Genomic DNA, 24,457 nt, shown 5'->3' on the forward strand with positions numbered 1-24,457 from the left:
TATTCCCAGCTTCTCAGGGATTGCTAGGCTACTATATGATCTGCTTAAAAAGGCACCAGGAGCAGTCCTGGCATTAGGACCAGCCTCCACCCTGCCCAAACAGCTTCTGCTTTGCCACCACCATTTTTGCACCCATCCCAGAGCCAGAGACAAAAGCCTCAACCAGCCAAACTACCACACAAAGGAGCTCAGCCCCAGTAAGGAGGCCCAGGCAGCACTCATGTATGATATTGGAGTAGCAGTCAAACCTAGTCCTACCTGACCGGGGGGCCACCAGGCCCCCCGGCCTTTGTTGTCACCACCACCATCACCCAGTGTGCACCATGAGGACTCACCAGTGATGAGAGGAGGATCCTCAGCCCAGATGGGCTCAGCTTAGGGCTTCTGCCCTTCCTGGGGGGATTAAAAAGGAGAGTGGGCGGGGAGGAAAAATGGCTACACCTGGGGTGGGAGGAGACTCTAACAAAGCCCAGGTGCTCTGGGATTTGAGGGGGAAAAGGGAGAAAATGGGGCAGGTGGGGTGGAAAAGGGGCTTCTTTCCCTTACAAGGGCTGTTAAAGAAGCAGGGAAGCTTCACACCACCCAGGAAATTGTAGTGCAAGACCCTTCCCCTTTACTTAAGGCAATCCTGAAGGGAACCCCTCCTCCTGAGGGGGTGGCTCAGAAAGCCACTGTGAGGAAGTGGTCTCTGGCCTGACCATGGCCACTGCCACCAGTGCAGCCACAGGGGCTCAGACAATTGAGACCCTTAAATATTGGTTCAGCATCCTGCCAATGCCTGAGTGCATCTAGAGCTATCATGGATCACACTTCACTACTACCTCAGTGCAGGACTGGGCACGCAGTGAAGGGGTTAAATGGGTGTTTCATACCCCATATTACCCCCAGGCAAATGGCATTGTGGAGAGAACCAATGGCCTGATCAAGAGGCATGCAAATGTCTCTAAGGGTGGCTGGGGCAAGAGACTGGCTCAGGCAGTCTTGTAAATAATTGTTGGGGAACTTATGACAGCCCCAAGATTAAAGCCTTCTGCCCAGCTGAGCCTGTACTGGATGCTGACCACATGCCAGGAAGGACCAAGGATAATTCTTTGTCCCAAATTCAAGTGGGCCAACCTGCGCTGGTTAAACTGCTCTCTACAGGGATTGTGCCCATGACTGCCACTAGGAATAGTGAAAGAAACAGCTGGAACCAAGCCTGCACATTGTGTCACTGCACCAAGTGGTGTTAATGAAAGAGTGTGGGAACCTGGCACATTTATTGCTCCTGGTAAATGGGTATGTGGATATATGGCAATTCTTCTAAAACCAGGAGAAATCCAGTAGAAGATGACAACATTCATCAAGGGCACACCAAGTTGTGAGAAGCTCATGCCACAGTGATGTCCTGACCTGTCTTGTTGCCAACATCCTGGGCAGAGCTGATCAATCTAGAAAAAAAGTGTGAAAGGAATATACCTTGTTCTCTTTTTGCAGTGATGAGAATCAGAAATAATGAGCTTAAACTGCAGGAAGGAAAAATTATGTCAAACAGTAGGAAAATATTTCTAACAGCATGGCAAAGAATTGTAGTGGCACACCCAGGGAGGCCATCGCACCTCCAGGGCTGCTCTCCAGCCTGACAAACTTTTAAGGACAAGGTAGTGTTATGATTGCATGGAGGTTATTAATATTTAATAGGCAGAAGGATTAATAAAAACATTAATAACTTTATTAATTAAAAAAATCCCATGGAAAATATTGATAAAGCCTATTTACTGCTTCGAAATACTTGATTGTGGAACAGATACCTCATCAGCAGGAACATGTAACAATATAAACCATATGAGCAACAATCCAGAAACAACAAACAGCAATTTAAAGTAAAAAAGAGAAGAACATCGGCAACATGCCGGAGATTGCCCACAAGGGGGGGAAGGGAACTCTAGAATTCTCAACAGACCTTGAACAGGTGCTTATAGAAGTCAGATGTTGTAATTAATCACGGATCGTGGTCCCCCGCGGCACGCGTGGGGATTGAAACAAAACCAAAATGGCATCGACCACGTGAAAGCTGCAGGAGCACAGTTTCACTTTCTGTTGGCTTCTGCAGCTTGTTGCTGTAGCACATACAGGGCTTATCTCTGAAGGCTTTGGAGCTGGAAGCTTTGTAGAAAAGAGGTTGCTGCCGGGGCTCGCGGGGCTTGCTGGCGTTGTAGCTTTGCCTGTCTGGAGAGGTTCTTCAGCTGCACTCTTCGCAGCGGCGCTCGTTGCTTCTTCCAATAAACCCAAATTGTCCCAGGGACGCTTGGCTCCTCCTGGGGCTTGTCTCTCAGTCCCTCCTGGGGCTCGTCTCTTGGCCCGGCAAGACACGCCTGCCTGCTCCTGGAGACGTCTGTCTGCTCCTAGGCTTTACAACTCTTACAGCTAAGTGAGAGGTCTTGCAGTCTGCCTGGGTAAACTGAAGCACAGCTCGGATTCCAAGCAAGACTTGTGACTTCCCCCAGAGTTTGGACAATTGCAAGGCACTGGCTATTTGGGCTGGTATTTATAGATTTCCCAAGACAATGATGGCCAGTGACAACAAAGATTAAGAGATAAAAGCCTGATACTTAAACCTACAGAATAAAAGTTCTGCAAACATGGCCAAAGGCACACCTGGACCACTTGGACCCTAGGGCATGTTCAGACAAGGCTGGGCAACACAGGCAATTTCCTGAAATACCAGACCTGCTGGTTCCTGACCCATTGTCTGAGTCAGAGCATTTTTGAGGCTTTTTGTCCCTTCAGGACAGGCAGGAAAATGCCTGTGAGAGATTACACAGGCATAATTCAGTGTCCATGCTCAGGTATCTCTCCAGCCTAATTGTGTTCAGCCACCATGTCCTGTTGTGGCAGCCACCTGCTCTTGAAGTTGCAGCCTCACTTAAGTAACATCTTGTCGTGTCCAGTAGGAACTGCCCCAAGCAGTACACAGGCCAGATGTTCCTGCTTAGGGCAGGATGGTGGACAAACTGGTCTTCCCAGGACACTGCCAGCTCTGTTCTTCTGTAATTTCTTTAATTCTCTTCAAGAAATCTCAGTCTTTTTCCTTTGTTTATCCACCAATGATGAAGATTTGCACTCAGTCTACTGATCACAAAAGCCATGGCCCTCAATTTTAGCAGTGTTCGGGCCACAACAGCCAGAGATACAGAAATGCAAGTAGTTTCCCCAAATAGGGCTGAATAAAGTGGAGATAAGATTGCTCAATCTTCAGTTACGTATGTAGAGGTTGTTCATGATACTAGGCAGTGAAACAGGAATGCTGTCTGGAATTAATTTCTCCTGCCCACTGCTCTGTGCCTGCTCTCTGGTAAGTCATTTATCTTCTCCTCAGTGCGTTTGTTCCCATTTTGCACGATAGGATAAACAAGCTTCCTAATTGCACCAGGACACTGTGGCAGCAGACAGGATCAGGTACTACTTTGCCCATATATGGTTTTACTTTTAGCTGCACTCAAAGGAAATGTAAGCACAGCTACATTCTTGGTTTCATACTTATTTACACAAGGTTTTAGCAGAGTATGGACTTTAACACCTTGTCACACTCTTCATGTCTTAAATGGTATCCATCCTTTAACTCCAATTTTCTGCCACTGTACAACCTAAAGAACAACAACACTTGAAGGTTAGTAAAATGTTTTATTGTAATGAAACATCCTGTACACAGATGAGAGACAATGGTTATGTTTTATATGGTCACCAGACCAAAACACCTTATCGTATTTTATGTTGGCTTAAAAAGGAAATACTAATAAAGATAATTTCATTATTAAAAATACATATTTATTTTGTCCTATATTAGAAAGGCAAATTTGGTCATAGTGATATGGCTTAAATATATTATTTTCCCTCTGAGGAGTTTGTCTTCATACCTGGATGGAACACATGTGGAATGAGTTCAGGAATCTCCTTCTACTTAAGAGCACATCAGATGTAAATTCAGCATGTTCAACCAGAATGCCTGAGCTGGGGAAGAAGTTCTACCATGTTTTTCTTTTCATACACATTATAATTTCTCCAGTATATTTTCTTCCTGTTTTTTTTTCCCTCTGGATAATCCCAGATTTGTCCTTCCATTGCCATAGTTTTACCAAAATAACTCATTTTAGCTTAGTAGAATCAATCACCATGGCTGCTTTCTTTTAACTCTGGAAGAAGGCAAGAAGAGAGTGACTCCAGAGAGCAATTCAGAGTTCCTTCATTAGTGTAACTGCACTGAATCACCTCCTGCAGAAATCTCTTTCTCTCCACTAACTGGAAAAATACAGCCCTTATGAATTTTGAGTAGGTTCACAAGAGTCCTATTGCATCTAAACCTCCTACACATTGCAATCTTCCCATACATCTGGAGCTGCACTCTTAACCATCCTCATTCATGTGCTATTCTCCCCAGGGGCCAGAATTGCATAGCATCTAGTGTTTGCAGCCCTACAAGTTCTCTTACAAGTTGGCATTTGTGCAACAACAAAGGCAGCGGATTGCCAGGCTTAGCAGGGATTTCAGTGTTTCTCTGAGCTACTGAGGAACTGCTGCCTATACTTACCAGTTCCAGAATAAAAATTCCTGAAATACCAGCCAGGGAGCAAAGGGCTGCTACAAAAAATGCACAGGATGCAAAGAAAATGACCTTTTCAGTGAGCTGAATTACAGTATCTACAATGACAAGAATAGCAACCTGTCCTGCCTCAAACTAGTCCTTGGACACTATTCACAGCTGCCACATGTGCAACAAACAGGCTTATCATGTCCAGTCAGGATTAAACTGCCCCAAACTGTACTATGTTGAGAATAAAGCAGCAGCAATCTATAATGCTATAGTTTGTCCCCATTGCCTATAAACCCCTGAACAATGAAGGCAACATTATACTGCACCTGCACTATTTTGAAAATATCATGTCTCTGTTGGCCAAACTTGCTGCTCTCTATATTATGGCTTTACTGTGACAGTAAAGGTCAGCTCTTGCTACCATCACTTGAGCTCACTGCAAGCTTGGGCCAAGAAGGCAACATTACATTTTAAAAATATCTTCAGAAAAGACTTGTATCTTGGTTGTTGATAGATTCATTTTCCTGGATATACTGGAGAATGTCCATTTCGTTCATTGTCTGAATCCTGTTTTCCTTTGGCTTTGTCAGCGGAGTTGAATTAGCGGTCTGTGGGGCAACTGCTGGCTTCTGAGGCACTGGTGGCTTTGATGGTACCTTAGGTTTTGGGTTGGAGGTTATTTTCAAGAGCTTTTCTATATCATCTTCAACTCTGGAATGAAAAGAAAACATCAGTAACATCTCGGGAATTTCCGAACCACATTTTGTTTTGTAAGAAAATGAAATCTTGCAAAAGAAACTTTCTGCAGGAAAGGCTCAACTTTGATCAATTTCTCTTTTAGGAAGAGCTTTCTATAAATGTTTGGAAGCTACCAAAATGAGAACTGTCTTTTTATAATGTGTTTATTCAGTTCACTGTATAAGTTAATTAATTTTATAGCACACTTTCAAATGTCTAAATTAAAATCCATTTGCAATTATTGAGAGAAAAAAAGAACTTCAGTTTCATAGAAAAATGCTTTTGATTTGTGACAAGATGATGTGCTGCTTAGAAATTTTCATGATATGGTAAAATTTGCACATTCAGCTCTGCTTCCTCTTCATCCCATCCCCCAAGGCTGAGGCTGAGCATCCCTTATGCTCTGGATAAACTAAAGGCTTTAAAAATCTTGTGTTAACATTTGCTTCCAAAAAACTGAAGAAGTTTTACAACCTGTGACCATATACAACTCTTTGGTGACCATTTCCCCCTATTTCCTAGCAAAATAACCTACAACACATGAAACAGTTAAGGGTGTTTTCTACTACTACTTAGTTGACCTTACTAAGAGACACAGCATGGTCTGCATGCCCAGCTCTGTTCCCACAGGAGATGTTAAAGATTTTGAGAGAGCTCTTACAACATTGTCTAGTGACTCCAGAAAGTGTTTGCCTTTGGAAAGCAAACACATGAAGGTAAAGGAAAGAAGGTTATGTCACACCCCATCTCTAAAAGACACAGAAGAGATGGCAAAGACAGAGAAGTCTTTACAGGACACAGGAGTTTCTGGTCTGAATCAAAATTGCCTTTTGTTTTGGTCCTTTGAACACAGTGATCAAACCAATTACCCTAAGGCCTAAAGGCAGTTGTTATTTCCCAAAGGCTTGATTGACAAATAATTGTTAGGCAGTCACCTCAACCAGCAATCCATGCAATCAGCTGTGTCGTGACCAGGGTGAGAAGTGAAGAGACAGATAAAATACACACCTCATACATGCTTACAAAACACACAACTTGCAAAAGGCTCCACCTCCAACTGTAGCATACAAAATCAAGAAAGCTAGAACATAAAACGTGTAAGCAGAAAGTTTTACCTGAGGGTCCAGGAGCCAAAGATCAAGAGGAACAATAGGTTTGTAGCATGTAAGTATCCCCTCGCCAGACCCCAGCTTTAGTGTGATATGTTCACTCTATAACTGTAGCATCTTAAGACAGTGAAATGATTCCACTGTTTAATTGTCTATAAGCACTGCTGTAAGGACTGTTTTTACCAAACTTCAGTGTCAACTGAACCAACCTATTAAGCTGTAGCAGTGCCAGCCCTCTGCCTCAGTCAAAGGGTAGCCTGACAGGGAAGCTACAAATGAACTAGGAGACAAAATTAAGGTGCAACAGTCATTCCCAAGTGACTGGCATTTTCTTCAGTGAACTCGCTTCATATAGTTTTATTTCTTAGAGGACTGGTGAAGGTAAGAAAGTCTGAAAGTCTGAAAGGAGTTGCCAGTATATGTGCGGCCCATCCTCTCCCTCTGTCTCTGATAGAGCACTACAGTAGGAGAAAGCACAGTCCCTCCATCCAGGATGGTCTGGGTGGTCTCTGTTGGTCACTGTACCCATAACCATCTCATGGCAAATGGCAAGGAACAAATGGAGAAGTGACTTAAAGGGAATGGGCACCAGTTGTTTCTCTCTGAGAGGATTCTGTTCCCTGAACCTTCTCTTTTGAGCCTCTGGTGACTGGAAGGGGGTTGTTAGAGAAGCTCTCCAGCAGCTCCACTCACTGGAACAGGATACCATACAGGAAATCTAAGGAAGGTGCATTTTGAGTTTCTTCTACAAGCTCCATAGGTAGGCAGTCCCTGAAGCATGAATGGGTCTCACAGTCTGATTGCATGTCAGGTAATTTTTGGTCCCCTCCACTCATCTGTCTTTTGTAGTTCCTATCTTATCCTTCTCACTGCCAGACAACAAGGTCATCTTGGAGGGGTTATACAGACCTCTGCCAAGCCACAGGGATAACCTCTGTAGCTAAATGGAACTCTGATTTCTCCTTTTCTCTCTTTGTTCACCAGTAGCCTTAGAAGAGATACTGTAAATGTCTTTATCAGATCCAGAACAATTGGTGGGGCCTTCTGAAGACAATTATGTAGTCAGTCTAAGCAAAGGTGACCTCTTCTATAATTTGACAAGCAACTGATTGGGGTAACTGGCCAGGACCATGAAGAACACATTCAACAGAGAAACCAGTATCTCTGAGACACTTTATTACCCCCACCTCAAGTGCACATTGTTTGAGTGTTAAAACCACAGGTAGTTCAAGCACCCTCTGCTAAGGATCCCACTGCCATTAAGAAAAACTTCATGATTTTAAGGCTTTCTTTTTTTTATGGTTGTCCTTAGTAAGAACTGTGAGGAATTTAGGACTGCACTACCCAGACAAACTACATTCACCATGAATTTGCCAGAATTTTCTGCTGTACAGATGGTCACAACCCTTTAAGGTAAAACAATTCTTGAAATCAGATCTTTCTGTGGCTCCCAAAAGGAATCCAAGGATTAGTTTTAACCAAGGCTAATCTTGTAAAATCAACTTTCTGAATGCTGATATTTAAAACTGGGGAATACCCAATCAGACCAACTGATGAACAAAGCAGGGCCACTCTGCACCATGAAGTCTGCCTTGTGGACTTGTATTCCAGCAGTCAGCTCCTCAAATGTCATCCCTCAAGTAATTCTGGAGATCATATTCTCTATTGTGTAGAAAAGATTTCTGATGTCTTTTAGTTTCCATGATTCCCTGTGGATGACATATCCCACTTAACTTAAAAACACCTTGTCAGTGCATTTCTTCTTCCTGAATTCCTCATCTACATAGAAGCCATTAGTTTAAGACCAGGCATTTTTATTTGCTGCAGCCTCTGATATTCAAGAGATACCGCACCTGTGATCACACTGCCAAGACACGTTCCTGTGTTCTTCGTTGTGTAATACATGAAACACGTTAGGGCTGGTATTTCTGAAGCCTACCTTTCTTTAACTGATGTGATGCCTCCCTTCTTGGCATAAACAAATACTGAGGGAATCACTGTCCACATAGAAAGTTTTGGTCATAAACAACAGGAACCATAATAACCAGACTAATAATACAAGCATGCACATGCAGATCATGTGAAGGATGCATGATTTGGAACTCGATGCGCTACGTGAGAAGTAGGTGCACTGCCCAGGAGGGGTAGCAGTAAATACAGCTCATTAACCTGATGAGATGGTACAAGCTTCCTGATTTTTCTACTCCTGCACAGTTCCACATTAATTCCTGTGCTAATTACAGCAACAAATTCTAAAATACCTCCCAAAGATGCAATCCAGCAATATTTGGGGGCTTTTTTTTTGGGGGGGTGGGGGGGGTGGGGGGGGGTGAATTTTTTTGGTAATGTGTTTTAAGGCCAAAATTTCTGTAGGAGATGATTTTTCAAATCTGGAAGCTGATCACATAAATGTCCTCTCTTTTTTTTGTCCTGGATTTTTTCAAGACCTTGGTTAGAGGCCTTTTACAGAGAACAAAGCAGCTTGTATGTGGTCTTTGTCTCAAGATCTACTTTTCAGTGCTGCAGTGCTAGGCAAACTGTTTGATCCGCTGCTGTTTGATCATGTGAGCACAACTGTTCTTTGGAAAACTAAAGAGGTAAAATGCAAAATGCCTTAGGCAGAGACAGAAACAAGGACTTCTATTTTTCAAGAAGCAAATGAATTGTTACAGTGCATAACTACCACCATATTTAACTCCAGGCCAGAAGGAGGAAGAAAAAAAGCAAGCAACTGTTCTGAAATAACAAGATTAAAGGAAGAACCTTCCCACACCCATCTTGTTGTAGACAATCGGGCACAGAATCCATGTAATTAATCATTCTCTAATTAGTCTCTTTCTTTTTCTGTAATGGAAAACCAGTGCCACATTGTTTAGAATTCCTGCCACAGTGTTGTGCTGACTCACAGACTCTATTGGTAGAAATTCTCTTTGTTTCCAGACACAGAAAGCAATCAACAGCCTTACTGAAGAAAGGTTGCCACAAAACCCTGATGTGACAGCATGTGGACTTCAAAAGAGTTTTGACTTTGAAATGGATGCACCTTCCACCAGAGCATCAGTACTGTAGATGCCACTTCTCTGAACTCTGTCCTGTCTATCTGGACAAGATCTTTGGGATGCAAATGACATGTGTGTGTACAGAATCTAGCATTGTGTGTGTACAGCATCTAGCATTATGTGGACAGTGACTTCTGCTTGCTGGAAAGGTTCTAATGGAGAGAATCAGCAATGAAAGCAAGAGATAAAGACTCTCATAATTAGCTGATATATCTAAAAGGATGGTGCTTGAACCTCGGTTATGCAACTCACAGCAGTTCTTGTAGAACACAGTTATCTTTATCCATCTTATTATTGGTGTCTTTATTTTGTCTGCTGTTAATTATCCTAAGGAGAGATACCTCAGTTGAAGCCTTGGGCAGAAGTGTAATATCACAAACATGAGCTGGGAAAAAACTTGTGCTCACAAATAGGCAGGGGGCTTTGAAGTATCTGTTTACCACGACTTCTGCTATGGTTAGTAGAGGCAGTGTAATGTCTAACAAGGCTGAAGTTAACCACCAGATGCAAAGCAAAGGGGACTGTGGAGGTATCTTCCTTCCCGTTCCTGCTTTTCCCTGCCATCTATTACATTCATACTGGTACTTTAAATAGTGCCAGAAAATAGTCTGGACACTAGAACATGGGAGTTGTTGAAATGCTGGAATAACCACTGACACAGCTTTGCCCTGGGATACATAAGTCCTCCTCCAAGAAAGTCCCAGGCACAATTTGGAGCCAGCACAGGACATCAGGCAACTGCTTACAGTCACCTTGTTCTTCAGGTGGAGAGTCTGATGATGGATGAAGCCCAGCGGTGCTGTGTGGCCAAAGGCCTGAGAAGAGGCTCGTCAGTACAGGCAAATGCATAAGCCCACAAGAAGTCCTCTGAGGAAAATATCCTACCAGTCAGAGCACTGAGGAAATGAGACAATTCAATTTTTACAATTTGAACCAGAGAGCTGGTTCAATTTTTCCCCATCTTGAAGAAATTCAAAGTTCTGTCTTCTACTTCTCTAGAAAGTTCCCCAATCACTGGGCAAAGGTTATCATTGGGGCAGAGGAGAGAAGGAAGGTTTTACTTTCCAGCTGGAGATGTCTTTCAAAAACACAAGTAATCTGGAGCAAGAGAGACTCTTAAGTCTAGCAAAAGCATCTCATCTCATCTCATCTCATCTCATCTCATCTCATCTCATCTCATCTCATCTCATCTCATAGAATAGAATAGAATAGAATAGAATAGAACAGACCAGGTTGGAAAAGACCTTTGAGATCATCGAGTCCAACCTATCATCCAGCGCCATTTAATCAACTAAACCATGGCACCAAGCACCCCATCCAGTCTCTTCCTAAACACCTCCAGTGATGGTGACTCCACCACCTCCCTGGGCAGCCCATTCCAATGGCCAATCACTCTTCTGTTAAGAACTTCTTCCTAACAACCAGCCTAAACCTCGCCTGGCACAGCTTGAGACTGTGTCCTCTTGTTCTGGTGCTGCTTGCCTGGGAGAAGAGACCAACCCCCACCCAGCTACAACCTCCCTTCAGGTAGTTGTAAAGTGCAATAAGGTCTCCCCTGAGCTTCCTCTTCAACCTAAGCAACCCCAGCTCCCTCAGCCTCTCCTCATAGGGCTGTGCTCCAAACCCCTCCCCAGTTTTGTTGCCATTCTCTGGACGTGTTCCAGCAACTCAACTTCTTTCCTAAACTGAGGGGCCCAGAACTGGACACAGTACTCAGTGTGTGGCCTAACAGGGGCACAATGACTTCCCTGCTCCTGCTGGCTACACTATTCCTGATACAGGCCAGGATGCCATTGGCCTTCTTGGCCACCTGGGCACACAGCTGGCTCATGTTCAGCCTACTATCAACCAGTACCCCCCGGTCCCTTTCTGCCTGGCCACTCTTCAGCCACTCTGACCCCAGCCTGTAGCACTGCATGGGGTTGTTGTGGCCAATGTGTAGAACCTGGTACTTAGATGTGTTAAATCTCATGCCACTGGACTCTGCCCATCTGTCCAGCCTGTATCTAAGTCACCTCTCTGCATTATTCTATACAACCTATATATGTTCCTAGGGGCAGGACAAGACTTGTCCACAAGTTCAGAGAGGACATGCAAGTATAGTGGTCTGCAGGCACTTCACTGACATATGGCAGTGGTAGAAAAGTGTCTTCATCTATAATGCTACTGGTTAGTGAGGTACCTCACCTAGTATCTCCATCACCATCACTTACTGTTTGTTGGTAAGCCAAGAAATTAGTAACCATTTAAAGGCTGGTCAGTGGACAGGAAGAGAGAAGATATTTATTTGAATGGACATGGAAAAGAAATATTTCTTTACACTTACAAAGCAATTGATTCTTCTCAAAGCTCAACACTTGCTAATGTAAAGTAAGTGCTTCTATTTAGAACAGTAATTCTCACTTCACTTGAGCAGGTATCCACAGCCAGCACAGTCTTCAGTTTGCAATGAGAACATTTATCATATTCTCTTCTCCCTCATGCTGTGACAAGCACAGCCCACACACATTTTGCAGACTCATTTGTCTCCATAACACTTTCTTCCTCCAGAGTTACAAGTCACTGCTGAGGATTCACTGCTGTGAAGACAGTGCTGTGATGCAACTGCTGCTACAACCACTCAGGTACCATCAAGATCACAAAAGATGTGTTTTCTCCTGTGTTCTCCTCTGAACATCCTCTTTTTCCCATCTCCCCTTTGGAAGAAGGGTTCTGCCTTAGGCAGTTCTCTCCTATCTCTGCCCATGGTTCACTGGGAAGTACTTCTTGGATCTACTATATGCATGTGAGCAGATGTGCAAATGTAATACTATGTAAGTCAGCAGCTACCACATACACATTTTTCAGCTATCCACCTGTGTACAGTGAACATGTCTAGGTTTCTGGACCTACCACAGGTCTGCAGGTGCATCATACCTCAGGCTAGCCTCAAGCCTTGACATAAGTGGCCAGGCATTTTCTGTATGGTGTAACAGAGTATGTCCAATAGACCAAGCTGTTTGCTAGTTTTCCTCTAGTAATTTAACCATCTCTAACCCAGTAAAGGAAGCCCACATCTGTTGATTTGACCTGAAGGCTGGGGAGAGATTTCTTCAGTGGCCCTTGAGAGAAATTGTCAACATCTATAGGGCAAAGACCAAAAATATGCTCAAGCCCTCATGCCAGGGAGATTGCAGGTTTGAGTTCATGTTGAACATTTCCTCTCACCACAAAGAGTTACTGCTCTGGAAAAGAAACTGTGGCACTGCCCTGCAAGAACATGCAACAGCAGTTTGGTGGTAAGGGAAAGTGGGAGATGATTGAAATATTGCCTGTATATTTATAAGACCTGACAGTTCTGGTAAGGCTTCCCATTGAACAGAAAACAAAGTGCATTGTGTACAACCACTGGAGAAAGTTCACCTACAGAATGTCAGGTGACTGCAATTTAAATTGAAATGAGGTGAAGTATTCTACTAGGTTAAAACAGCACTTCTACTCCTCTTCCCCACTTTAACAGCTTCCCCTTTACCCTCAGTCACCTTGCATTCAGTGTACCAGCCCTCTATGATGATGTGCAGATAACACTGTGAATTAGTTTTATAGGGAAATTTCAGAGGGTGTTAGGCATCTGAAGAGGTTAACAGATCCTGACCTATCTGGCTACACTTCTTCCACAGTCAGGAGTTGCCTCTGCATTCCTGTAGCAACTCTCCCATTGGAATTCTGCCATGATTTTCTGCTTAATTACACATACTCATTTCCAATTGGACCTTGATGACTTGTCAATTCCTGGAAGTGCAGGGATAATTCAAGAATAAATGAAAAACTACTGGAATTTAAAAGAAATGGAATCATTTCCCATGGGCTTCTGTAACCATCTGAGTCTGCTGCTAACACTGATGACTCCAAACTCATCTAAAAGCATGGTCCATTGGTCAGAAGAGCAGACTTCAGACACCATCTCTGCCACAGAGGAAGAGAAAACATTATGCAAAGGACATTGATATAGCAGATGGAGAAGCTCTCTCCAATAGTGTATAATAATACAAGGACTGCATTGAAACAGACATTTTTCTTCAGCTGTATGAACAAACTGTATCAAGTGCTGTGTGCTGTGATTGCTAGCAGAAGAGAAAGCAAACACAAAAATACTGCATCACATATGGATTTGCTCCCAGTACGCCACAGCATTAAACCAGATCACATTGTGCCCCCTCAGCCTCTACAAACATCAGGTGGGTTGTCAAGATGTAATGTGAGATGGCACCCAACCCACTTTACCTTTTATTTAGATTGTCAGGTATTACCACTGAGAGAGCTACCACTTTTCCATGTGTAGAAAGCAATAGCTGCAAAACTACTTTCTTGAGGAGATTTTTGAAACCACACAGACTCTCTCTCTGGGTTTAGTACCTGTTGTGGAAATCATACATCCTAATAGGAGCTGGCTGGCAAGAATTAGCACTGGCAGCAGGATGGCTTCGTCATTCAGCAGCCTGAGATACAGAAATCATCCATTTAACTCTTCACTGCAGCACAGATTCCCTGGGGATGCTGGTTCCTCTGAGCATTGGCTCCCTGCTTGACCTCTTGTGGATTACCAGTACAGGCAAATCTTGTGAGACATCAGGAATAAAATACACTATGTGATGATACGTTTCAGTGCTACACTATCAAGGGAGCAAGTAAGAGTACGAGCAAGTACGTTATTGCCTCCTGTAATTCTAAGCTCTGGCCCTCCTTTCCATCTCCTAGATTAAAAATCAGATGTAGGGTGGCAAGAGGTTTTAATGAGAGTCCTCTGCTGCTGTGGAGGTGTACACTGGATTTCTCCTAGAAATGTGAGATGCACTTCTGCACAGAAATCTGTGAGCTGCCAGCAGGATATTATTCCTCTTGTATCAAGAGCCCCTGGTTTAAGATCACTGAAGTTGAATTCTGATTTGTTTCTGGGCTTTGTTTCTTACTTAGCATAATGGAAGTCAATTTTCACTATCTGCAGAAAGCAGGAGTGTTGTGTTACAAAACAAGGACTAGATGGCATGCCTTGGGCTCTCAAGACCCTTCATTTGGAGTCACAAAATAATACTTTGCACTCCACCTTTCTCAGAGGGTCTTCCTAAATTAATTTTTCTAATGTGCTTGAATCCCAAGCCCCATCACACATATTTTACCTTGTAAGTACAACTGTTGATTCACAGTTAGAATACAAAGTGTTTATTTCAGAGGCAGGGAAGTAATTCTTCCCCTATACTCATCACTGGTCAGGCCACATCTTGCGTACTGTGTCTTATTCAGGGCCCCTCAGTTTAAGAGAGATGTTGAGTTGCTGGAATGTGTCCAGAGAATGGCAACAAAGCTGGGGAGGGGTTTGGAGCACAAGCCCTATGAGGAGAGGCTGAGGGAGCTGAGATTGTTTAGCGTGGAGAAGAGGAGGCTCAGGGGAGACCTTATTGCTCTCTATAACTACCTGAAGGGAGGTTGCAGCTGGGTGGGTGTTGGTCTCTTCTCCCAGGCAAGCAGCACCAGAACAAGAGGACACAGGCTCAAGCTGTGCCAGGGGAGGTTTAGGCTGGATGTTAGGAAGAAATTCTTCCCAGAAAGAGTGACTGGCCATTGGAATGGGCTGCCTGGGGAGGTGGTGGAGTCACTGTCCCTATAAGTGTTTAAAATAAGACTGGATGAGGAATTTAGTGCCATGGTTTGATTGATTAGATAGTGTTGGGTGATAGGTTGGACTTGATGATTTCAAGGGTCCTTTCCAGCCCAGTTAATTCTGTGATTCTATTTAAGCCTTGCCCTCCAATTCATGCCTTTAGAGGTCTAAATAACTCCGCAGACCAACTTCACATTGCACAATGTATTTGGGATGTGTACCTCAGCAATTCCTCAGTGTCCTCCTCAGGACCTGTGGTCAGCACATACTCCATGTTCTTACAGGCATCTGGCAGCAGTAGTGAATCACCCAGTCTTACCACCCCACCGAGGTCTGGATCTTCAAATAATTTCAGATCTAGAAAGGGGAACCAGAATATGCCACAGTTAAATCACACTACATAATACAATATCTGCATCAACATTAGCTAGTAGATCTGGATACTGGGCTGAAAACAAAAAAAGATCATGTGGACAAGTCTTTTTTCACAAAATACTTCAAATCTACAAAGTGTAGTGATACTCTGCACTCTTCCTACTGCTTTCCTACTCTGCTTCCTTCCTACTCTCAAAAGTAGGTCACATTACTCTCATTAGTGTCTCACAGACCTACAATATCCCAGCTCAAGGGTCTTATTTCTTCTTTCTGACTGATTCTACATGATCTAGCCCCAACTGAAGATTAACATTCCCAAATCATTATTTAACCTGTATACTCCGTATCACACTTTAAAAGCTCAGTTGTACACATGCTTCAGATAAAACAGCCTGTGTATATCACAGAATTGTTTGGGTTGGAAAAGACCTCTAAGATCACTGCGTCCAACCATCAACCCAATACCACCATGGCTATATAAAAAGTATAGAAGAGATTTACTCTCTTTCATCTTCTTCCTGGGACCAATTGATGAGAAATCTTTTTCTGGGCCGAAGAGTCCTTCATCTGGATCTACTTCCTCTTCAAAAATGGTTGATTTGGGCTTCTCTTCCTTGGCTGGAGGAGCAGATGCCTTCTTTGTTTTTTTAGTTCTAAAACATAAAAGACATGAAAGTCAGCTGCAATTCTTCATTTAACGAGAAAGATTTATTGCTAAAAAGTCTCATAAACTGAAAATAGATTGAGGCTGGGAAAAGATTAGGGAAAAGTACATCATCTGTTAGCTGCTGGCAGAACCAAGACACTGAGCTGGATGGACTGTTGGTCTGACATATTCTACCTGTACTCATGTTTTGTGTTCTTGAGAACTATCATGGAACCCAATGGGATCTGGAAGAGCAGGGCTGGGCTAACTAGTTTGCACAGCTGTACTGTGCAAACTACCACTCCATCACGTTTGTTTTAAGCAGTCTTACTCCTCCCACACAGAAAGCTTAAAATAAGAAAGAAGAGCAGTTCCAGCAACACTGCCATAGACAGACAGGAAAGGGAAGGATTACAAAGCAATGTGCAGGTTGGACCATTGCACTGGTTTCTCTGTACAAAATCTCTTTGGCTCCATTTCCTTGCCAATGCCTGCTGTTTTTTTGACTACTGAATACTGCTTTCAATAAAATATTACAGGCTCCCCTCTCTCCTTCCATCTTTCCCAGAGGAAATATGATATGAGGACTAAATCACCTTAGAGTTGAAACAAGCAGGGACTGGAAGATACTTGGTTGGACAGACAGATATTTGCAGAATTTACAAATGTCACTCAGTACCTTCTTGAATCAAGGACAGGCTTAATTTTCTCTAAATTTAGTCTTCTAAACAAAGACAAAGTCAATTTTTAGGCTTATTCTCTACTCAGTGGAAAGAGACACGCATCTCCATAGCACAATTAATCCCATCTATTTCAAACACTGATATTTGCATGCAATAAATCTCTGAACATCTCCCTCTCTCCCCACTGGCTGGAGGAGTAATCTAAAAGCTAGTTGGGATTAGAGGCCTAATTTGCACATGGCTTAAACAAGGAGAGCTGAATCCCCTTCCAAGAGCAAAGTGAAACCCATGTGCCTCTTGCTGTCTTCCCTAGGAGTCACATTCCATTAGCTGAAGCCTCAAAGCAGCTTCAACAGCAGGGCAGTTACAGTTATGAGGCAAACCAGACAACATAAAAAAGAAAATTTAGAGAATGGGTCAAAAACTTTTGGGTGAATAGTCCAACTCAGTCTAAGCTGAAAAGAAGCATTCCTTAGGACAGCATGTTCTTCCTAAGAAATTGTCATACTTCAGAGATCCAGCACCAGAACAAGAGGACACAGTCTCAAGTGGTGCCAGGGTAGGTTCAGGCTGGAAGTTAGGAAGACATTCTTCCCAGAAAGAGTGATTGGCCATTGGAATAAGCAGCCCAGGGAGGTGGTGGAGTCATCATCACTGGAGATGTTTAGGAAGAGACTTGATCGGGTGCTTGGTGCCATGGTTTAGTTGATTAGATAGTGTTGAATCATAGGTTGGACTCCATGATCTCAAAGGTCTCTTCCAACCTGCTTAATTCTCTTCTCTTCTCTTCTCTTCTCTTCTCTTCTCTTCTCTTCTCTTCTCTTCTCTTCTCTTCTCTTCTCTTCTCTTCTCTTCTCTTCTCTTCTCTTCTCTTCTCTTCTCTTCTCTTCTCTTCTCTTCTCTTCTCTTCTCTTCTCTTCTCTTCTCTTCTCTTCTCTTCCTCTTCTCTTCTCTCTTCTCTTTTCTCTTTTCTCTCCTCTTCTCTCTTCCTCTTCTCTCTTCCTTTCCTCTTCTCTTCCCTTCTCTTCCCTATGGCAGTCATGGCTTTGTAATTTTGAAGGTATCCCCTTTAAATACATCTTGCAATGGAAGATCTGATCTTCCCTTTTGCAAAAAGCAGGTCAGGTTTCAGCCTAGAGCAAACCCAATTATCAGGACTTAATATGCTGTAGTCATCAAAAACTAATAGCAAGGTCAAAAGATTACACATACATTCTAACTACAGCAAAGAATTTTATAAAATCCCCTTCCAGTTCCAGCTGTACACGAGTGGAGTCTAGTCACTTCCAGTTACTTTCACAAATTTATTATCACCAAAATAGAACTCATGCATGAAATTACCTTGCTACCACCACTTCCACCACTACTACTTATTTACCAATGGGAAAGGCCACTTTAGAGGCCTGAGAGCAAACCCCATGCAGAAATTAAGCATGGGCTTATTTGGAAATGCCCCCTATTCAATATACTAAAAGGTATCTGCAGTTGCTAACAACTAATTTGCTGAACTACTTATGATACAAATCTTCATTTTAAAGCAGAAGAAATTTCCATCACCTGCTCTTTTTCCACATTTATATTATTTATGGACACACCTTGAGTGACTTCTGAGTTTGAGCTAGTTTTGAAAAGTCAGATCTAAGGAACTGTCTCAAATTAAAGCATTTGTCTCTTCCCAAACCTGACAAAATGCAAAGTTATAATACATACAAGCTAGACAGATTTCACCCAGGGTTTTTACACAAACTCAAATTCATTGCTTTATTAACTGTAGTATGAAATCTATCACTTGAATGCAAGTATTAAAGGTTAAAAAAATGAGAGCTACCCGACTGAACAACAAAACCAGGAGAACTGTAAGACTGAGTTTTTCAGAGCCAACAAAATGATTAAAAATAGAATTAAAAGACCAAAAGAAATACAATCTACTGGAGAAGAAGCAAATTTTATTTGCATAATTCATGCCTTACAAAGTAGTTTCCAAGAAGTGAATGACAATATAGATGAGGATTTGTCAACCTACAGAATGCCAAAAAGTCTTTCACAAGATCCTTTGTCCATTCAGATGCTTACAACAGCTCTCCTGAAGTGTAATAGCCTGTTATGCCACAAGTACTTATAAACATGAGCCAATACATTTTCAATCAACAGGTCCCCACCCCAGTGATGTTCGCAAGGAGTTTACTGTTAGCTAATGTATTTGCAGCAAAGAGTACCAAAATGGTGGGAAATACTGAAAAAAGGGAAAAGTACCATAAAGAACAACATGTAAAACAAAATTAATTGAACTTAAAGGTCCTGGTAGTAGTTTTCTGTTTAGTCTAGCCATCAAATCAGCCCACTTACACTGGCTCGCTTTCTGTTTTGCCAGGGGACTCCACTGGCAGTTACAGGGCACAGGGCCAAACCCCCAGGGCTTGACTGCTACCAGTAGGAACATGAGGAAGTTGTTTTTCTGCCTTCAAGTTGTTTCCCTTCACTATCCATCTAAGGAAGCCCCAGTTGGACTGTAGGAGAAATAATTCCAGCATATCCATACAGGGCCTCTGTTGAGGTCACTCTCTAACTGGGAAGTAGGATTCCCACGGTTCTGTATTTAGTTGTGCCACTCTAGGCTGTGCACTGCTGAGCAGAGGTTAATGGATGAGAAAGGGTATGCAAGAAGTTTCAGAGCCTGTCTGACATTCCAGTTTCACAATCAGTTTCAGCTGGCCTGAGTGTCTGCCTGCCACTCACCCCTCTCTAGATGTTCCTGCTACCTCTTCATAAGCAAGGGACTGGGTACTTAGCTGGACCTGAGCTGATTGTGAAGCTACATCCTAGTAGGCATGCAAAGGAGAAGCTGCAAGGATAGTTAATTCGATAATCACAATGTGCCAGGGTGCAGTAAACTGAAGCTTTTCGGAAGACAGAAATGAAGGGCCATTTAGTGTTTCTCTACTCAAGCCCTCTACTCAAGGGACAAGGAGGATGAAGACACTCAAAAGTCAGAAGATTTCCAGCTGCATTTCAAAATACTGGATCTCCAGACTCAACTCTTGGTGGCACACAGTTGAAGTCAAAGCAGGTGTCTCGTGCTCAGCAGACAGGAGTCCCTAACCCATGCTCACTACTGAGTTAAATAGTGAGACTTTTTCAGAATGTAAATATTCATATTTTAGGTGTCCATGGAATCTTAACAAGGAAAGAGCTCACTAATATAAACGGACATCCAACTCCCACAAACCTATTTTCAGGTTTGAACAAAAGAACCACTGCTAAAATAGCAGCGATATTAGCATGTCTTCTTGAAAACCATTTCTGAAAAACAAAGAACCTATACACTAGTTCATGTAGAAAACAAAATGTCATCTAGCCCTTTCTTTTCATTCAACAGTGCTCATTTTCCAAAGCCATTTGGTAACAGCAGACAGGACAAAAGGGCTCATTCTCATCTGCTTTGGGCAAGGGATGCCGAATAGAAATTCCAAGCCCATCAGCTCCTCACAGCCTGACTGGTAAGCATTAAGCCACCATGACAAGTGGTGGCTGCAGGCATATTTCACCTCACACAGCAATCTTTTTCTTGTGGGCATCACAGTAACTTACAGTGTCTTAGCATTTGCCAAAATAAGATAATGCATAATAGATGGAATAAATATCCTATTAGAAATCATTTGGAAGAAGGGCATTCAGTTGCAGGAAAAGTTTCTCCTGCTGAAGGCCTCAGATTAGTCCAGCCTCAGACTATTGTTCCGGGAGAGCAACAGATGAAAAGAAAGTCTCAAAGAATAGATTTTCAACAGTTCAGCTCCCATCTAGGGACATGGTTTTGTGGAGAGGTTTTTCTGAAAGGCTGAGCACTCAGGAGTACCTGTTCATCCTAAATGAAGCCAAGCTGGTTTTGTAATTTGTTGTAAAGCTTTCTGACTCTATCCTTTTTCAATAAAATTTGAAAATTAATGACAAAACCACAGAAGGGCAACTTTTTGTCTAGTATACATACAGCTCATTAGCAATAAGCACAATACAGAAACATTTCCTCAAAAGTTTTCAGCTACAGCAACACACAGAGGCATTCGTATGCCTGGCAAGTCCACAAGGGCTACAGAGTAGACTGCAAAGAAAGAGAATTAACATAAAGGAAACGCAATTATTGTTTTCCTTTGATTTTCCAGACTAAACCAGAATGTGCATCTTGCTGAAACAAGTTAAGGATGGCAAAAGACAAGTTTCAATATATAATCACAACTAAATTAAACCCCATCAATGACACTGGTCCAGAACAAGACAGGCATAATTCAAATTGCCAACAATGAAGTGAAAAAGCAAAAACCACAGAATCACAAAATCACTAAGGTTGGAAGAGACCTCAAAGATCATCAAGTCCAACCTGTCACCACAGATCTCATGACTAGACCATGGCACCAAGGGCCACGTCCAATCCCTTCTTGAACACCTCCAGGGACGGTGACTCCACCACCTCCCTGGGCAGCACATTCTAATGGCTAACAACTCTCTCCATGAAGTACTTTCTCCTCACCTTGAGCCTAAACTTCCCCTGGCGCAGCTTGAGACTGTGTCCTCTTGTTCTGGTACTGGTTGCCTGGGAGAAGAGACCAACCCCTTCCTGGCTACAACCACCCTTCAGGTAGCTGTAGACAACAATAAGGTCTCCCCTGAGCCTCCTCTTCTCCAGGCTAAACAACCCCAGCTCCCTCAGCCTCTCCTCATAGGGCTTGTGCTCGAGACCTCTCCCCAGCCTCGTTGCCCTTCTCTGGACACATTCAAGTGTGTCGATGTCCTTAAACTGAGGGGCCCAGAACTGGACACAGTACTCAAGGTGTGGCCTAACCAGTGCTGAGTAGAGGGGCACAGTGAATTCCCTCCTCCTGCTGCCCACACTATTCTTGATGCATGCCAGGATGCCATTGGCCTTCTTGGCCACCTGTAAAGAAGCAGAAAGCTACTTCCAGGGTTTCTGATAACAGTGAAATAGTTCTTATCCTGAAACTTAAGTTAATGGCACACATTTTTGAATATGCAATACTAGATAATGTACCCTAATATGTTTTGGAAAAAAATTGCCCAGGCATCTTTCTGCACTCTGGATGTAACTACTTAACACATTTTATAATTGCAGGGAGGTTACAGAGGGCTACAAATAAAGTTATTTTAGAAATTAGAAGAGTTAGAGAAGTACAACACAAAGCAGTATATGGGCTGGTGAGCATTGCCTTGGTGCTTGGTAAAGAAAAGCAGATAATCAGACAAAATCAGCAAGTAATTTAAAGAAAGCATTAATTACTAAAATCTTGCCAGAATCACCTGCTGTTTTCTTTTTCACAGACTCATAGAATGCCAGGTTGGAAAGGACCCGAAGGATCATCTGGTCCAACCTTTCCAGCACCCTGCCAAGCTGAGTCTTACAACTGACAAATGTAAGAGAATCCACTACTTCCCTTGGGAGATTATTCCAACGTCTAACTGTTCTCATGGTAAAAATTTTTCTTCTGGATTCCAATCAGAATCTCCCCAGCAGTCACTTGTACCCATTATCCCTTGCTTTTTCCATGTGACTCCTTGCAATCTCCATCATCCTGCTAGCTACCCTTTACGTACTGGAATGCGGTACCCCTATACCTTCTCTTCTCAAGACTGAACAAACCCATTTCTCTCAGCCTTTCCTCATATGGCAGGTCTTTCATTCCTCTGATCATTCTTGTGGCCCTTCTCTGGACACTTCCAGCCTGTCCACATCTTTTTTGCACAGTGGGGACCAAAACTGTGCACAGCACTCCAGCTGTGTCCAGACAAGTGCTGGTAACAGTATCTTATCCAAGGATTGAGGCAGCAGTCCTGAGACTTCCCACCATTTTCTTCCAAAGCAGAACCAGGACAGTGGAAGCTCTTATCCTCCAGCTGCTGCAGACAGGGATCTCACTGCAGAATTGCATGTATCTGCTTCTCTGTAGAGAGCCTGAGCTATCTGTACATTCACTTAAGCACTCAGACACCTCAAGCAAGAAGGGATGAAACCACAAACTCCTTTTTTGTCGGTTTGGTGGGATGATGAGGAGAGAATATAATGTCTTGCTCTTCAGTCTATGAAACAGTAAAAGACCTATAAGGTGAACCTGATGATGGCAGCATCAGAGCCTGGTGTACACCAACATTACTCATGCCTTTAATTCTCTTTCTCTACTTGTATGTTTAGTAGGACTTGATTTCAAATTGATAAAAGGTCAGAAACATGGGCTTTTTTCTCTGCTTCCCTCTTTTGGAGTACCCTGTGCTAGTCCATGCAATTTCTGCCCACTATCACCCAGTTTCCCCTTTTCATACCTCATTACATTTCCCAAAATTTCTGGCCAGTATCAGACACTTTCTTGGTCCATCTCCAGATTCTGCAATATTGCCTTATGCTCTAGACTTGACAATTAGGTCTCCTTGTCATCACCAGCCCACTTCACACCTGAGCCACATCCTGTAACTCTTAGCCTTCACACCTCTACTTTGGATTCTTCTTTTTTCTGCTTTAACTCTGAAGATTACTATTCTTGGTCAAATTATGCTTTTAAAGAAGACCACAGGCTGTAACTGAAGGAGAAACAGAAAGTTCCAATGGGAAAATTCTCAAGGGAGAGTAAGAGGGAAACAAAAATATTAAATTAAGCAGATGTATCAGTAAGCAAGTTTGCCAAGCCAGAGAAAGGGGAGGGGTTGAAGCTGATCACAAATGATAACCACTTATAACTGATGACCACCAAAAATAAACGAGTCAGTTTCCAATAAAAGACAAAATTCATGTTAAATCTTAAATAAACATAAAATCTTCCTTGAAGAAAGGATGCTTTATCAGGAAAAAAAAATCAGGACAAGCAGTCTTGACCTAACCAACAAACATGCTTGGATCTACTTAGTTTGAGGTCGCTATTCAATTTAACAGAATTGCTTTAGGAATAGGTCCTAGCTTTATGTTTTGACCCTGTACAAATTACACTCTAAGAAAAAAATCCATTCTCTTACACTAATCAACAATTGTTCCAGGTCTGTAGCTCCAAAGACAACAAATTCTTCGGCCAGCACTGTGTTTCATACCTGTGAAGTGATGCATACGTGCAGCATCACTCAGCAATAAAATGTGTGACACGACAAGGGTATCAATTTGACGGCTGTCATAAAATCAGCCTGTCAACATTGTCCCTTTTTGAGACATTCTTCACAAAACATCCTGAGCAGCTTCACCATCAAAGTCAACCAAGCTGAAATAAACAGGGTGTGAAAAAAAAAAGCTAGTGAGCATCTTATCTGCCACATGCTCAAGAGATTCAGGAGCAAACACAAAAAATGAAGGCCTTATAAAGAGGGAATTGATGCTACTGAAAGTACCCAATGTTGTGGTAAGAATCCTTACAACTAGCAAGTAAAAGCAACTGTTTTGGAGAAGGGATTGGTTTCTTCAAACATCAAACATACATGAACATTTCCAGAAACGTTGGGCACTCACTAAGTCATAGAATGATTTGGGTTGGAAGGGACCTTTGTTAATCACCTAGTCCAACTTCCTCTGTCATGAGCAGGGACATCTCTCACTGGATCATGTTGCTAAAGCCCCACCCAACCTGCACTTGGACACTTTCAATGATAGGCCATCCAC

General features: G+C 42.8%; 1 protein-coding gene across 1 annotated transcript in view; it reads right to left on the reverse strand.

Moving 5' to 3' along the window:
- Nucleotides 1-4,045: 4,045 nt before the first annotated feature.
- The window catches only part of HS1BP3 (HCLS1 binding protein 3), a 62,491-nt gene continuing 42,079 nt past the window's right edge, over nucleotides 4,046-24,457 (reverse strand). Inside the window, exons 5-7 of the mRNA XM_054179891.1 lie at nucleotides 15,991-16,142; nucleotides 15,336-15,471; nucleotides 4,046-5,281 (exon numbers count right to left, since the gene is read on the reverse strand). Of these exons, the coding sequence (XP_054035866.1) occupies nucleotides 5,053-5,281; nucleotides 15,336-15,471; nucleotides 15,991-16,142 (517 nt within the window). The 3' untranslated portion in view covers nucleotides 4,046-5,052. The remainder of the gene's footprint in view (nucleotides 5,282-15,335; nucleotides 15,472-15,990; nucleotides 16,143-24,457) is intronic.

Source organism: Dryobates pubescens, chromosome 3, assembly GCF_014839835.1.
Source record: "Dryobates pubescens isolate bDryPub1 chromosome 3, bDryPub1.pri, whole genome shotgun sequence".
NCBI classification, from domain to species: domain Eukaryota; kingdom Metazoa; phylum Chordata; class Aves; order Piciformes; family Picidae; genus Dryobates; species Dryobates pubescens.